Consider the following 16376-nt stretch of genomic DNA (forward strand, 5'->3'; position numbering starts at 1 on the left):
TAGAAGCAAGTGTCAGTTTTATTTTACATTTCTGCAGTATTGACATTAACATAGAAAACATGATCTGGGAAAAAGAGAAATTGTGTTAAATATAAAATTCTGTAATGTCCCAGACACTGAAGATGGACTCTTCAAGTTATGTTTGGGGAATGCCAGAGTACCATGTGCAAGGTTGTGTGGCTCTTCTTCGCACAGTAAGTCTTTCCTAGGACTGTGTGTGGCTCCAAGCTGTCCGTGGTGCCACGAGGAGCCCCGGTGCCTCCCACACGAACACTGCTGCCGCAGGAAATCAGGACTTCTCAGACATTAAAACTGAATCAAAGGCTGTAGACAACACTTTGCAAATGGCTTGTGCTTGTTCCTAAAAAACCCAAACACACACATTAACACTTTCTGAAGAACTTCTAAACTTCTCAAAACTCATTTAAAGCAGTATGTGTCCTTCGTTTTGCTTTGTGAGACCAGATTTCATCTGTCTGGCCTGCAATGGTATGTAGAAGCTGTCTTACACAAGCTCTTTTGAACCAACTCAGAGTTGCTGGCTGTCAGCATAGCACGGCACCAGCATTCAGAACCTCGTTTTTTGTGTTCCCCCAGTGCTGCCAGCCAAGGGTCTGTGTCATCAGAGCATCCTGACAATGAATTCTCCTACTCAAAAGAAGGGATCACTTTCCTTATTACAAATATGGCTGCATGCTCTATTACCAGACTGTTACTCCATCCCTTCCTGCTCCATATATTAAGAGGTTTTTGTCTTTGGAAATACAAGTGGAGATTGTCGATAGGTGCTGCCATAGCACCCTTTAGACTGGACAGAACTTTCTCAGGTGAGTTCAGTCACTGGCAGTTTTAGGGAATGTAGGTGTTTTCCTCAAAGCTGATCCAATGTAGACAGCAGGGCTGTTTTCCCCTCCTCAGCCAGCACACATTTATACCTTTTTTTTTTTTAAATTAAGCAATCCTCGTTCTGTCAAAAAGCCTTCACAAGGGCCTTGGGTTTTAGAATCTCCCTTTACCTTATTTAAATACTGAAAGCATAAACTCTTACCAAACTATTGCACTGATATACCCAGAGGCTGCATTCTTCAGAGGCTGCATCTGTTGTCTTCAAAGCCAGTAAACTTTTTCCTGCTCCCAGACCATCGTCATAGCACACCATCCTTACAATCAAATAGAGAGCATGCCTATGTAACACATCCTGAAAGCACACAGCAAATTAAAGTTACTCTGGAACAGTGCAACAGATATTTCAGTTTTCCACTTTTTTATTCTTAGTTACAAAATAATACTTTAGATTTATTTAAAGGAGAAAAGCTTTCCTTAGTAATTTTTTTTTTTTTTTACTTGAGAGTTTAGTCTCTCAAGTGATTTTAAAAAGTGGTGGTTAAGCACAAGTTTAGCTTTAACTTTTGCTTCTACTTTAGAAGTGCATTCCTATGTGGACTGTGAAGACAAGCTGAGAGTTGTTCAACCTGGAGAAGAGAAAGCTCCTGGGGAGACTTTGGGGCACCTTCCAGTACCTGAAGAGGGTCTGCAAGAGAGCAGGAAAGGGACTTTTTACAGGGACATGTAGTAACAAAAAGGGGATTAGAATGGCTTTAAACTGAAAGAGTAGGTTTATAGTAGGTTACTGAATTTAAGGTAAGAAATTCTTTACTGTGGGAATGGTGAGGCACTGGAACACATTGCTCGGAGAAGTTGTGGATGCCCAATCCCTGGAAGTTGTCGAGGTCAGGTTAGAGGGGGCTTTGAGCAACTGGCTCTAGTGGGAGGTGTCCCCATGGCAGGGGGGTGGAACTAGAGGATCTTTCAGATCCCTTCCAACTCAGCCCCTCCCATGATTCTATGGTGACATTCCTGGCCATAATCTGAAAACGCACATTTGCTTCCCACCAACCCTCACTGAGCCTCTGTGACAGGTGGGACACTCTGTCCTTCTGGTACAGAGGTAACTTAAAACAACTGCTTACTTTTCTAGTATTTTTCCAGATAATCTCGTCTCAGTCTTGGGAAGGATACACACAGGAAACTGTTCCCAGAAGAGTATAGACAAGGTCAGTTCCTTTGGGGGGCAGTAGCCATGTGGCTGTAGCTAGGCTGTTTGTGACCTAAACCACAAGATGTGTCCTGACTCTTCTACAGATCTCATCTGGCAGAATTCTGCTCTCCATCAGAGCTGCAGATTTCCACCATAGTCCCAACACTTCTGATTTTGGCCATTCCAGAGGATTGGTAGAAGACACCCAGTAAAAGGTCTTTGCAGCTGCACCCTACACAAAGCCTTTCTTCTCCAGCCATCCTGCCCTCTGATCATACTCATCTGGTCTCTTCCAGTCATACCATCTCCAAGGTCTTAGAAATTCTAGACAGCACTGTTTCTGTGTTCATGGCATCAAACACCTGTCTCCGTCAGCTGAAGGGTCTAAAGAAATGCCCACTTTTGATAGAGAAGCTGTAAAAATGGGCAGTGAGCTTGCTGCCTGCCTTGGAACCCTGGAGGGAGAGACCTCCACCACAGCCCTAAGGTCACCTCATTGAAAAACATCTCCATCCTGAAGCTCACACATCTCATTGCTCACATTGCTCTCACCATCAGCAATATCACACCACGCTCAGGGCAGCTGGAGCCTGCCTGGAACTTACTGCATCCACCCTCCCATTTCTGTAAGAAAGATGCCAAGACTGTTCACCAAATTACTGGTAACTCTCAAGGGTTGCTTGGAATTTGCTACAGTGCTAATATGTATGTGGATTATCACTAAAAGAGGGATGATAGAATTCTTTTGAGTACAGTCTCCTTGTAAATTAATTTCTTCCCATCCTTTCAGTATCTTAGAACTCTGTGAAAATAATTTGGTGAACTAACACTCTGAAGGACAAATTAAATGCCTACAGTGACAGAGATGCAAAAAGCCAGAATTTGGGACACAATGCAATGCAATAAATTGTCAGTGCAAGCTAGTTTAACCACAAAAGGCTTTATCTGCTTGTGCGTGCTTGCAACTTGAAGACAGAAAAGTGATGGATGAAAGTCTTAAATTATCTATTTGATCTTTATCAAAGCACAAAGGAATTTAAATAATAGTGTAACCTATGTTTTTAATGAGAATTAAGAATTTAGGAGAGCAAAAACAGAATTCAAAAGAATTCAAAGTCTGAATAACAAGTACTACCCTTCCTCCCAGGCTTTAGTAACAAGTGTTTTATTTTCTGAAGGGACCAAAGGAAACTTTTTGGCTCTCTTCAGAGCATTCAACTATTAAGCAATGCTATTCTCCGTGCTCATACTTGAAGCTTTCATGAACAGGCATTGCTGGGTTGTTGATGGGTCAAGGCTTCATAAGGCCAAGTATTTATGGTATCTGGGGCTCTGAGGGCAACCAGAAGGAAACCACATGGCTGCAACACAAAGCTACACAAAGGCAACTGGAGGGCTCTGGGGAAGAGACCGGATTTTTATTTTTAGCAAAGAAGCTACTTGGAGTAGGAAAATAAACTAAAATAAACTACGTGTAGGAAATGATGCAAACAAAAAGTAGGCTTGATCAATAAAATGGAATCATGAAGCTTTAATGCTGAAGTGAACTCTAACTCTTGAATTAGGAGTGCAAGGATGGAACTTAAAGAGCTGGGCAACTCAGGTATTCTTAGAAAAACCCCATCCTTTGTTTTTCCCTCTTCACAGAAACACCAAGAGGAACTGCCTTACTAACTTGGGCTGAGGAACCTATGGTTTTGGCCACCACAGTCACACTACATTCCCCCATTATATAATGGCGCCCAAAGAGTACTACCAAAGACTTGCTTGCCTTTTGTCTGGTGCTCTATCTCAAAAGGAACAGCTTTTTGTCATAAATGCAGGAAAACACAGCCTGTGGAGATATGACATGAAGCAGTGCTGCTGGGAGAGCTTGTTTGTTTCATTTCTGCTCAAAGCCAGAAATGACATTTTGGTCACACAGATCATCTACCAGAGAAATAAATGAAAGCACTTTTCAACTCTCATCAGAAAGACAAGTTGGGTGCAGCACTTACATACTGATCAGATGTGGAAACTTTAATGCCATATTTGGAAACTCCCATAATAAACTCCTCTTCACCTGGAACAAAAGGTAACTTTCCATCTTGCTTTGGAGGGAAACAAACAAAAGCCTTTAGTGCAGACAGAAGAACATGAACAGTGAAGATATATAACAGAAAACACATTTATGTGTACTTGGGTCCACTCGGTCAGCAGCACCACAAACCCTGCTCAGATCCTGCTCTGTTGGGTCTGCCCAGCACTCGCCCAGTCGCTTAATGTTATGTGAAATACATTCAGGGGAGACTGGACATTAGGAGGCATTTCTTTACTGACAGGGTGACCAGACACTTGAACAGGCTTCCTAGAAAGGTGGTTGATGCCCCAAACCTGTCAAGTGTTTAAGAGGCACTTAGACAATGCTCTTTACAACACATTTAACTGTTTGTCAGCCCTGAAGTGGTCAGGCAGTTTGGACTGATGGTCACCGTGGGTCCCTTCCAGAAGAAACATTCTATTCCATTCTGCTCTATTCTACTCTAAGTATCACATGGTTCCAGAAAGGAATTTATCATTTCAGGTGAAAGTCCGGCCCTGTGGTCAAATCAGGTTGGCTGAAAAATCATGCATGGCCTATCATGCTGCACTGACCCAAGGTGATTCATGTTCCACTGGCAGCACTTTCACTGTTTGGCTGCAAAAACAGTTTTAGCACATATTCAGAAATGGCAAGTTGCTGCACAGACATTCTGTGCTTTTAAAAATATATAATCAGCTACCTAATGAGAACAACCAGTTATGGCTTTCAGTACAAAAGTAAGTACAAGCAAGTAAGTTCGGCAAAGATGACCCAAATATTATTCAGGTTCTTTGGTCACAGGTTCATGAGTGATGAAACTTGCAGAAAGTTGACACCTTCCTCTATGGGAAAACTTCTACAATACTGAAGAATCTGGGGAGATATTCCTTCCTGGATACTAATCCTAATCGTGCTGGAGGCAATGTAACAGCTTTCAGATGGGACTTGTTCAATATGGACTCATGAAAAGGGCCTTGGCTCTGAGCCTGCTTCTGCAGAATGGCTCTCTGGGTGCATCTTCTTCAGTCACCTAAAATTACAGAACTGTGATGGCTTTTGAGATTAATAGGTTAATAGTTAAGTATGCCACTTTCTTCAAGTAAGTCTAAAATTTACAGATGTCAAACCACAGAATAAATAAATAAAAGCACACCTAAGTTTAAGATGTTTTTTGACTTTGTTGGTATTGCCTTTTGTAACCCACTTACCTGTGCAACATCTATGTAATTTATCAAGTCCAGTGGCCCTTCAAGACTTTTGCTCTCATTGTATTTCAATTTTTCAATGGCACCAACGTATTTAACTCTGAATTCTGCACATGTATCAGAATTACTATTGCTTTGTCCTGCAACAAAGTAAAACAAAGCCATTCTGAAGACTTCCAGAACTGCAATACTACTCTAATTGCTGTTGACAGGGCTAACATAATAAATTCCCTAATTTTGCAGACTTTCATCAAACACTTATCACAGTATATTAACTCCTCTTTAATGAACTGTACTGGGTTGATTTAGAACAGACCCTTGGTAAAGGCAACAGTTTCATATGCATCCATGATACAGCACTGTTTATGCCAATTCATATCTGGAGTTAACAACCTTGAATCAGAAAACAAAAAAAAAACTGGTTCTACTTTTTGAGGTCTATTTGTTTCAAATTAACTGTTTGGTCCAACAGTGATACACTGGTGACTAAAAACAAGTAAAATCAAATCTTATTTCCATTATTTTGGTGCAAATGTAAACTTAGAGAAGCAGAAAACAGCCATCTGAAAAGCTGTACACAATTTGTGCTGGTAATAGACTGGTAGCACAACTAAGTTCTTCTTCCTCAGACCCTTTACTTTGAAAACAGTGACTTAATCCTAGATGAATCATTAATAATACTTAGAGGCCTAGCGCTGTGCCTGCATTAGTCACCAGGCTACCTAACAGATTCACTCAGTATTACTGAAAATACCTATCTTAAGCTTTTCCATTTTCTGCTGTTTTATACAAAGACAGAAAGTTAATCCTGCTCCATCCATACCTGCTCAAGCTATGACTACATACCTGAACTTTTTGTGGAGTCTGTATCTAGGCTGGCCACAGTACTAGACCTGGAAAGTCCCCCAAGACTGGAATCTACAGACTAAGAAAAAAAATTATCACCATCAGAAAGTTACTGAGAATGTGTTAACAAATTCACTTCTAGATGTCCTGCCTCAGCTCTTAAAAAAAAAAAAAAAAAACAAACCTACAGTTTATGTTCTAGTTACTTCAGCAGCACTGGAAAATGGGAAGGAAAAAGCAGTACCACCCGTTTCTTTCTTGAAGCTATCTTTCTGCTTCAGTGCAGATTGGACTGGTAAAAGTTCATCAGGAACCCTTGAGAAGTCCACAGATATTTTGAAAGAAGGAGGAAATGACAGAAGAAGAGAAAATGAACCTTAAGGTTATGTCCAGAGAAAAAGGAAAAATAAACCTTAGGGTTATGTTCAAATTTTTCTGGTACTGCAATTTTACATGAAGAAATTGACAACTACATGCTTGTCACCAATACTTAAAATAACATAGCAGTGGAGGGGAAAAGAAACAGTACCTTGGGAAATCCAGAATATTCAAGTGATCATTCTAAAACCAATCAGACAAAACTAACACATTATTCAAAATTAAGAATGCTTTTAGAGATACTGAGAAACCAAAAAGTACTGAAGAAAAAACTCATTCTTGGTACCTAGCACCAGACACTGTCCTTAAAGACAAAATTTAAGAACTAAATGTACTAATTTTTCCTTCAAACCTTTCTTATGTGCTGCGAGAAAATCTTGTGTTTGTGTAATTCACCATGGAAGTGACTGAGTATTCAGCTCAGAATACATGGGCTTTATGATTGATAGGTACTTTCAACTTCCATAACACAGTCTGAGGAATGGAAGTAGAAAGTTCTCTTTGTGGAACATGGCATTTTATGGAAATCACATCCTACCATCAGTGCAAGTGAACCACTGAACTGTTAACTTGTAACAAACCCAAGTCCTTCACAAAGAGAATAGACACCACATCCAACAGCTTACCTTGCTTTTAGTGCTGATTTCACTGCTTTGTGAGCTGCTGCTGCTGTGTCGCTTTTTTCCTTTTCTAAACATTTTTTCATAATTGGATCAAAGAAGATCTTCTAAGTAGAAAAAATAAAAATTAAGCCTGTCATATCATCATATCACCAGGCAAATGCCAGTGACTGTGTCCAAAGGGGACCAAAAGTGGAAAGCTGCACAGGACTCTGTGAATGGACGTAGGAATTTTACTCTGGGGCTCTTCATGTCTGACTGGGGAAAGCTCCTCAGGCTCTCTGCTAAAACTTCACTATCCTTCTGAATTGTCAAAAAAGGCTACTACCTAGTTTACACAGTGTTGCAAAGGTCAGTTTCTAATGCATAGATAGATTTAGAAACAAGGTAAAATTTAAAATTTACTCCCACCTAAATGTATTAGGTGATTTTTATTTGTGAGTACAACCTAAGTGCCGTACACAGTGCATACAACACATTCCCTGCTCCAATGACTGTGTTTCCAGTAAAACAAAATAAAAAGCAAAATCTATTCCCACACACCGCCCAACTAAACACTCCTCCTTCCATAACCAAACAAAAAAACCACCAAAAAAAAAACCTGAATCCCAGCCCCAACCTACTTCTGAAGAACTACTGACTGGAATACTCATACCACTTAAATATTCCTGAAAATTAAGCAAAATGCGTGGTACATTTACTGCATTAGAACTGAGTTCCTAGGAGTTCTGAGAGGATTTCAGAACCTTTTTTTCCTGTGCCTGCCTTACTAATACCTTGCTTCACTTCAACTTTGACTGGCCACTGTCAAGGATGACAGTGGATGGCCACTGTCAAGGATGCCAGGATGCTGGCTCCCTATTTCTCTGAAACCCTATTTCTCAGCTTCAGAGATGAATTATTTTCATTACCAAACTTCAGAAACCTTGAGCAGGTGGAAGAAAGAGGACAATGGATGATGACAACCTACGGAAGACGGCTCACGCTGCAGAAAATAATGAAAGAAGCACGAGGCAGAGCTTAGACGTGCGATGCCGCGATGGGTCACAGTCCCTAGGCCGCCGCTGTTCCGTCACTAAGCGAACACTGGGTCCCTTGCGGACTAAAAGCCGCTCTCGGCAACCAGCGGTGCGCAGGGCAGGGCGGTGTCCAGCACACCCCCGAGCCCCGGCCGCCGCAGCTTCCAGCACGGATGTGCCAGCGCCTCCCGCACAGCGCCTGCGGCCGCTCCGGGAGCGCGTCTGCCGGCTCAGCGGCGGCCTCCGAGGAGGCTCCGCGCCCGCTGCTCCACGGGCGAGCCGGCTGCATTACGCGGGCCCTCAGCAGCTCCCGGGCTTTCCGCGGGGCACGTCTGCCCCTGCGGGTGCAGGGGGCGGCCCGAGAAGCCGGACAGGGCAGCACCGCATCCCGCCTTTGCTTCTCTCCCCGTTCCTCCCTCCGTCCCCGGCCGGTAACCCGGCAAGTGACAGAGCGATGTGGGCGCTGCTCACCGGGCGCGCCGGGCCCCGCTGGCTCCCGCTCCCGCTCCCGCTCCCGACGTCGTTCCCGCTGCCGCTGCCGCCGCGGATGCCGTTCCGGGTCGCGCGGGGCGGGCGCAGGCGCGGCGGCGGCGGAAGGCGGCGGGAGCGCGGCGCGATGGCGGCCAAGCGCAAAGCCGAGGCGCTGATCCCGGCCGAGGAGAGCGACCAGCTGCTCATCCGGCCCCTGTGAGCGCCCGGGGGAGCCGCGGGCCGGGGGGGCGCGGGGGGCCGGGCCGGGGCCGGGGCAGCGCCCGTGGGAGCCGCCTCTTGCCCTGGTAAAGGTGCTGCTGCCGGCTGAGGGTGTTTGTGGTAGCGTTCCCACAAACGTTGTTTTTGGGACAGCTTGAAGGTGCTACTCCAGGCTTATTCGGCCCGATTTGTTACTTAGGTGAACTTTAATTATGCGTGTCAATAGTTTGAGACGAGTGCTCAGTAAAAAAAGAGGCCAAAATAATTTCCTCAAACGGGTTGTTTTTATTTCTGCTGTGTTACGTAGGGCCTCACTGCCTTTGGGATAAGTACAGCTGTTCAGGTACTTTGCATAAATGAGCATAAAAGGGCCGTGCAGTTGTTATTTCTACATAGAAAAATAACCCCAGTAAAGGCATCCAGTGTAGTTACATCTGTGTGGTGTGGGTTGTTTCAGTCCTCATGACTTTGCTGTCCCTTTGCAGAGGTGCCGGCCAAGAAGTAGGAAGGTCATGCATCATTCTGGAGTTTAAAGGAAGAAAAATAATGGTAATTATCGCATGGATATGTTTGTATGCCCTCTCAGTGTGCTATGTCAGATCACCAAAGTTATCTGAAATGTTGCAGGTTAAATTCAGCCTCTGCACTGAAGTCAGACAGTGCTAGAAAAGGCACATTTTGTAGCCTTCTGGAGCATGTATGATATTAGGCATCACAGAGCCTGTGCTGTAAAATAAAACCATATCCCTGTAGAGAATGTATGTGCTTCCAACCTAAGCCATTCTGCTTGAAATCCAGTGTTAAAAGCAATGTTTAATGAAGAAAACCTTTTTTTGTTTGATGCTAAAAGTTACCAGTCACTAATAACTATGTCATAGACCAAGATGGAAGAGGGTTTTTTATACGTTCTGCTAGAAGCTTTAACTTTCTTTCATTTTTTAGCTTGATTGTGGAATCCATCCTGGGCTGGAAGGAATGGATGCTCTTCCTTACATTGATTTGATAGATCCAGCTGAGATTGATCTTCTTCTCATTAGCCAGTAAGTGCCACCTAAAAGCACAAATACCTTGAGGTCCTGGTCTGAGCTGTGTTCACTTGTAGGTTATTAAGACAGGCTGAAAAATAGGTGTTATTTGGATGGTAGGGGAAAATTCTAGTTTCCAGGTTTAAAAAAAATAAAGTTTGAAGGATCTCCATTTAGAATTAAGGACTGAATATTGAGGATGTTCATTCACTTTTGACATTACAGCTCTTTTCTGAGGTCACTCTGATGTCTGCCTGTTTTACAGCCTGGCCTGCTTTAACACCATTGTGATAGCTCATGGAGCGAGTTTTCTACACAAAGACTGCAGAAGAATATTGTTGTGTTTTTTGCTCTATTTGCTTTGAATTTGAAAGGTTCTTGGAGATTTACACAAGCTTTGAATGTGTTTTATGTATTGCTTAGTGGCTGAGAGATAAGGAGAGCCATTTCTATCTAAATGATGTAATCAGTAATAAAAAGCTCTCCATAAAATCCTGAGCTTTTGTGGTATGTGTTTGTTCTACATGTATTTCAAAAGTAGTTTCTTAAGATGGGTCGAACTAGAGTGTGAACAAATAATTTAATTTTCAGAGATCATGTTTTATTCTGTGGTGTGCAACATGCAAAATTAGGATTGTGTTTTTAGCTTTCATGTATCTTTGTTTAGTGTCCCTGGCTCCTGTTCCTTTTCTCCCTCTAAATTTTTATGGAAATTACAAAAAGAAGGTCATTTTAATACCTATACATGTAACACCTTGGCAATTAATGGAGATTTTCCTGTATTAATTTTACCTTTTCTTGGTCGTGTTTCTATTCACCAGTCTGCAGAACATAGACCAGCACAGTTAACAGCAAGGTTGAAAATTCTGTTTCTGGATTTTCATGATACCATGTTAGTCCAGTAAAGTCGTGAATTATGCATATTATATATTAGTGTTGTCTAATATGAATGTATTAATTGGATTTGTGTGTGTGTCTGTTTTAAGCTTCCATTTAGATCACTGTGGGGCTTTGCCATGGTTTTTACAGAAAACAAGTTTTAAGGGAAGGACATTTATGACTCATGCCACAAAAGCTATTTACAGATGGCTTCTTTCAGACTATGTTAAAGTCAGGTAAGCTAACCTGTGGGCTGTCTCTTCCTGAATTATTTCACCTATTATTTCCCTTTCCAATGGGAAACTTGAAGTGAAGCTACCAAAAATAGCTGGATGAACCTGGATGTTGTCTTAAGTAGCAACATTACGTATAACCAGATTAGAAGTAATGAATAATTTTACTATCTCATGGATAGTTTGTAATGAATTTTAAGCTCCTAAAGATACAATTAACTCTTCAAGACAAGGAGAGATTAAATATACAAAGAGGGCTCTGTTACTTATGTGTTGGGGTTTTTTTTTCTATCTTATATTTTTTGTTTTCTTGTGTTTCATGCCTTGACACATTATTTCCATGTGACTGCAATGGTCCTGAGTGTATCTCAACTCAGCTGTTTTGAGCTTGGATCAGAAACCTGATGAACAGTCCTCTTTTAACTTGTTTCTTCTGGGCTGGTAGGAAAAGCATGGATCCATGTGGTTTTTGAGAACTGTTACAAGTTAAGTTGCAGATCTCTGCCCAGGGCTGGGAACCTTTTGAGAAACACAGAGCAGATTCTTAACTGAAAAGACGCTTCTAGAATGGCCTTTTAAAAGAAAGATACTGTAACTCTCCTTAAGGAGCTGCATTAGAGTAGCTGGATTTGATTTCTAGCATAGGAGATGTGGTGTCACTGAAAGGAAATGGGTCAGTGGGGAATATCCAGGAAGTTTTTTCCAGCAGTTCAGATGAGCTGATATTTAGCCATTTCACTTGTATCCAGTAACATCTCAGCGGATGACATGCTGTACACAGAAACAGACCTCGAAGAAAGCATGGACAAGATTGAGACCATCAACTTCCATGAAGTGAAAGAGGTGGCAGGAATCAAATTCTGGTGCTACCATGCAGGCCACGTTCTGGGAGCAGCCATGTTTATGATTGAAATAGCTGGTGTGAAGGTATTTTGTCTTTCTTAAAAGTTGAAATCAACCCTGAGTGCTAATGTAGTCATTAATTATTACTGTCTCTTATGCCCCACCACTGTGGCTGGAGCTGTCCAGTAGACTTGGACTCAGGTCAGGGTGAGAGGCCTTGGCTTAGGACATGTATTTTCTCATTGATTAAAACTGGTAAGTGACACAGATCAGGTAAGATGTTTGGGTTGTATGGGAGTCTGAGACGTGATGCAGACTTGGAACCACTAAACATGTAGTTTCCCTTGCTGGGCTGATCAGAGGCAGGTGGCAGCTGAGGGAGTTGTGTAGAAGCTAGATTGTAGTAAAATCTGTGAACAGATGTTTGTCTCTGGAATTCTTATATACAGCTCTGCCTGTCTCAAGTTGTTAAATGGCATTTGTCAATGTATGTGAGTTACATTTTTCTTATAACACTCCTATGCTAAAGTACCGAAAGAAACAAGATTATTATTAATTTTAGGCACAGAGAGATTAAGTAAATCATATAATCACAGGCAGAACTGTGCCAAAACCAGATACTTGGAACACATTTCATGATTTGGAGTTCAGCAGGATAATCACTGTCCAAGGAAAGTTTTACACAGCCCTGAAGAGGGAAGAGAGAAGGTGGTTCTGAGGCTTGCTGCCCAGTAGGAGTTTGTTCATGATTTATAAAGATTGAGAATTACATGAGTTTTAACTTTTAAAAAATCCTAGAAAGAGAACTGAGTTTACAATGATCACAATAAAATTTAGATCTCTTATTGTGTCTTTTTCGGTTTCTTTTCTGATTGAGGCATGATGAAGAAAATTTTCCGCTTGCTATGCAAGACTCAAATAGATTGGGTTTTAATATCACTATTTTAATTAATTCCCTGTAGGTTACCTGGCAGACCAGGTGTCTGCTGTCACTGACTGTATGTTATATATTATTCATATTTTCATCATTGGAATTATTGTTAAATAAAAAAATGTCAGTTTTGAAACCATCAATTTGGGCGCAGAGAGTTGCATTCCACCCTGTAGTTAACAATCCATTAAAAATAAATAACAATTAAAAATTACTTCTTGGTGTATTGGGGAACATGATTATTCCATTTGGAAAATCATTTAGATTACAGGATTTTTTTTTTAGTATCAGAAAATATTAGAAGAATTTCTAATAAATAATTTTATTGGATTATATTTTCATTCTGGTATGTAAAATGCAGTTTGATCTTTGATTTACTTCCTCATAGAAGTTGCTGTATTTTATGTTATGTCTATTTTTACTTCTTTGTGGTCAGTGCAGAAGGCTGAAAATGGCACCTTGATATCTGAAATGAAAAATAAGAGCTTAATAATTGGTTACCTGTTTTTTTTTGAATGATGGTACTGCTTGAAAAACCTTTACTATTAAAATTTAAATACTTGTAGTACTGTTGACCTAAAATTGTAAGCGCTGCTCACATGAGAAGAGTCTTATTTAAAGTACAGCTGACCTTTTTATCAAAAAATCATTAAAACCATCTTTGCACAGCCTTTTAAAGGCTGCTGACTGGTAGAACCTGTAACCAGAGCACCTGCTTCTCTTTGTCTCCAACAGCTGTTATATACAGGTGATTTCTCAAGGCAGGAAGATAGACACCTGATGGCAGCTGAGATTCCCAATATTAAACCTGACATTCTTATAATTGTAAGTTTTGCAAAATTGTTTCTTTCTGTTAGTGATTAATTATGGATTAGGGGTATGACTTGACTAAAGCCAAAACGGAATGACAAATATGGTGGAGATTTAGTAGTAGTGACTTGTGTTAAATATCCAAAATACTTGGGTGTTCAGAACTCAGACACTGCTTCCCATTGTATTGAAAAGTCTAATTATAATTCTATAATTCTTCTGATGAATCTCCTTAAGGCTCTAGACAGACCTTCCTGAGATGGGAGATTTATTAGATTTCAGCTTGTGTTACACCAACCCAAATTTAACCAGACGTCTCTTTTAGTAGATCCTAACCTACTTCCAGATATGTTAAGAATTTGTCCTCGGTGGAGGTGCCCTGAGTGTTATTCCATATTTTTGTTTTGTTTTCTGAGTGACATTATTCTGAATCCATGTTTGGAAAACAGAAGCTCAAGGGAAACTTTCTAAGTAACAGTTTTAGCTGGAAGCAACGCTGAGAACTTTTAAAATTATTTCATTTACTGTGTCCCTTCTAGCTGTTTTCTGTCCTGATAATCTAATTTGAAGTCACATCAAAATCTTGTGTTTTGTGTAATTCCTGTGTTTGAAGTCTGGGGTCAAACCATGGCACATGTACCACTATGGGCCCTGTCAGTGTGATCATCAAAGCTCTGGCAGCATTTCCAGTTAGGAAAATAAGTGTGTTAAATTTGAAACCTCTTAAAAGAAGCATTGAAATTAATAGCTCTAACTTCTTTAGTGCCAACAGGATCTGTCTGTCTAAATTGCTTGGAGGGATTTGGGAGGAGGGAAGTTTTGGTTATTTGCCTTGGTGGGGCGGTTTTGGAAACTTGGGGGAACTATTCCCACTCTTTGACCTGTCTCCTTCCTCTCCCCAACATGTTAACACCAGTATGTTTATCTGCTTTTTTTTGTTGGGTTCAGAGAAGATTAGTAATTACTCTCTGTGCCAGTAATTACTTTCAGTGCTCTGTCTCTCCATTTGCAGGAATCCACATATGGCACTCACATTCATGAGAAGAGGGAAGAGCGGGAGGCGAGGTTCTGCAACACCGTTCACGACATCGTGAACAGAGGGGGCCGAGGTCTCATCCCTGTGTTTGCGCTGGGTCGAGCTCAAGAGCTGCTCCTAATCTTAGGTGTGTACCTTCCCATCTGCTCTTAATGGAAAGGCACATAAAGGGATTTAGAATGTTTTCAGATATCATAATTCCTCGAACAACTCTTCAGCCATTTTGCAGCGTGTTATTTACCTGATAATTTAATATATTATAATGCATGTTTGTTCAAATGCAAAAGGTCCAGTAAACCAACCAGCAGTTCTCCTTTGTGAAGTAGGATGGGAGACCTAGAAAGGAAGAGTGGTAATATGTGTGTGGCTTTTGAATCTTTTTGAATCAGGATGTCAGCAATTAGGGACAATTATTACAAATAGAAAAATAACAACAACAGGAAACAACAACTGTTTTACTTAAACTGTACTGTTAAAAAAGGGGTATATTTTCTTCTGAAGTTCTGCTATTTTGACACTTTAATTTACAAACCTGTATGAAGAACTCTTTATAGGAAAAGCTTAGAAGACCATAGAAGACACTTCTAACACTTCTGAAGTCCTAATAATAATGAAAAGTAAATTAGGCTTTTGAACAAAAGTGAGCGTGAATTGCCCATGAACATAACAAGCTACTTCACATAAAGTATATAGATAGTTGTTACAAGGTACTTCAGAAAAAATAGCTTTTAAGTAAATTATTCCCAGGCCTCTTTTCTTCCTTTCAGCACATTTAATTTATACTATATTACGTGATTTTTTTTCACTAATCTTTCTGCTCATTCAAAAGCTGGCAAGATCAAAAGAAAACTATCTCAAGCTTAAAATGCATATATTTAGGGGTGTTGAATATGAAGTGTTCTCTAAACTCCTTGAAATTTTTCTCACTTTTCATTTCAGTTTAGCTCAATATTAGAAACTAGTCTGTTTTCAAAATGTCATACTCTAGTCTATTCAAATGTTAACAAGAAATTCAGATCTAGGCATGGGGTAGTATTTGATGTTGTAGAATTATTTACTACTTATCCTTGATTGCAAGGGTTTTTTTAATTTATAGAGAACATAAAAACTGAACATTTTCAACCTTTTGTGGCCATTAGGTTGTAATTTGTTTGCCTCTCTTTGCTGTGTGTAGATATGAAAGTGAGTTTCTAAAGATAAGCTTGAAAATATATCTAGGAAAGCTAGACACGCAATTGGATGCTTAATTAGGTAGAAAATGCAATTGCATCTCACGTGCCTACACAGTTGAGCCTGCAGGCTTCTGTGTTTATTTTTCTTTTTTCTGTAACCGTATGACAAAAATAAAATACTGTGTTATGGTGTAGACAATTATGATTATTAATTCAGTTTGTGACTGGTTATCTTTCACTGGCTGTTTCCACCTTACCCCTAAGTTTATTAAGGTAGCCATGTCAGGGAGCCTCTCTGAAATGTTGTGAGAAGCTTTGCCTGCAAATCAGAAATGTTAGGTAGAAGCACTTTGTAATGTCATTGTAAATGCACAAATACAGCCAAAAGAGTGTACCTCTACTTTTGAACGATTGTGCCTCAATTGTGCAACATGGATATCTTTCAGACTAGCAGAAATGTATCCAAAAGGGAAAATGGATAAGTTACATTTGTACAGCTGCATTCAGATCTCTTCTTTGTGTTTAGGAAAGGTCATGGTTCTTGTCATCAATGATAAAATAAGTTGTGGTTAATGGAGGCTCTTCCCTT

At 40.6% G+C, this 16376-nt stretch overlaps 2 protein-coding genes across 9 annotated transcripts in view; one reads left to right on the forward strand and one right to left on the reverse strand.

Annotated features, from left to right (window-relative positions):
• On the reverse strand, nt 1-8723 carry ITGB1BP1 (integrin subunit beta 1 binding protein 1). 7 transcript variants are annotated; one of them, XM_053939713.1, is made up of 7 exons: nt 8640-8723; nt 7156-7256; nt 6152-6230; nt 5309-5445; nt 4036-4128; nt 1049-1198; nt 1-361 (listed from the first exon to the last, which is right to left on the reverse strand). In XM_053939713.1, exons 2-7 carry the CDS (start codon nt 7225-7227, stop codon nt 290-292), a joined length of 603 nt encoding a protein of 200 aa, XP_053795688.1. In that variant the 5' UTR covers nt 7228-7256; nt 8640-8723; the 3' UTR covers nt 1-289. The 7 variants fall into 7 exon arrangements, with proteins under 7 accessions (XP_053795688.1, XP_053795690.1, XP_053795689.1 ...); XM_053939715.1 differs by having other exon boundaries at nt 7156-7253; nt 8640-8713; XM_053939714.1 differs by lacking the exon at nt 8640-8723 and adding an exon at nt 8120-8182.
• CPSF3 (cleavage and polyadenylation specific factor 3) overlaps nt 8701-16376 on the forward strand; it is a 19496-nt gene continuing 11820 nt past the window's right edge. Inside the window, exons 1-7 of one of the 2 annotated variants that reach the window (XM_053939710.1) lie at nt 8701-8855; nt 9344-9407; nt 9801-9898; nt 10870-10998; nt 11745-11922; nt 13505-13594; nt 14592-14742. In XM_053939710.1, the coding sequence (XP_053795685.1) occupies nt 8716-8855; nt 9344-9407; nt 9801-9898; nt 10870-10998; nt 11745-11922; nt 13505-13594; nt 14592-14742 (850 nt within the window). In that variant the 5' untranslated portion in view covers nt 8701-8715. Of the gene's footprint in view, nt 8856-9343; nt 9408-9800; nt 9899-10869; nt 10999-11744; nt 11923-13504; nt 13595-14591; nt 14743-16376 lie in introns of those variants that run through there. The other variant, XM_053939711.1, reaches the window with a different exon arrangement.

This window comes from Vidua chalybeata, chromosome 3, assembly GCF_026979565.1.
Source record: "Vidua chalybeata isolate OUT-0048 chromosome 3, bVidCha1 merged haplotype, whole genome shotgun sequence".
NCBI lineage: Eukaryota > Metazoa > Chordata > Aves > Passeriformes > Viduidae > Vidua > Vidua chalybeata.

What these genes read in the sequence shown, in the direction of transcription:
- ITGB1BP1 (XM_053939713.1), bottom strand. Translation starts at nt 7,227, where the DNA reads ATGTTTAGAAAAGGAAAAAAGCGACACAGCAGCAGCAGCTCACAAAGC. An exon ending in TTTCCACATCTGATCAGTAT is followed by an intron (nt 1,199 to 4,035) that starts GTAAGTGCTGCA and finishes GTGTGCTTTCAG; the next exon opens with GATGTGTTACATAGGCATGC. An exon ending in TATATCAGTGCAATAGTTTG is followed by an intron (nt 362 to 1,048) that starts GTAAGAGTTTAT and finishes TGGGTTTTTTAG; the next exon opens with GAACAAGCACAAGCCATTTG.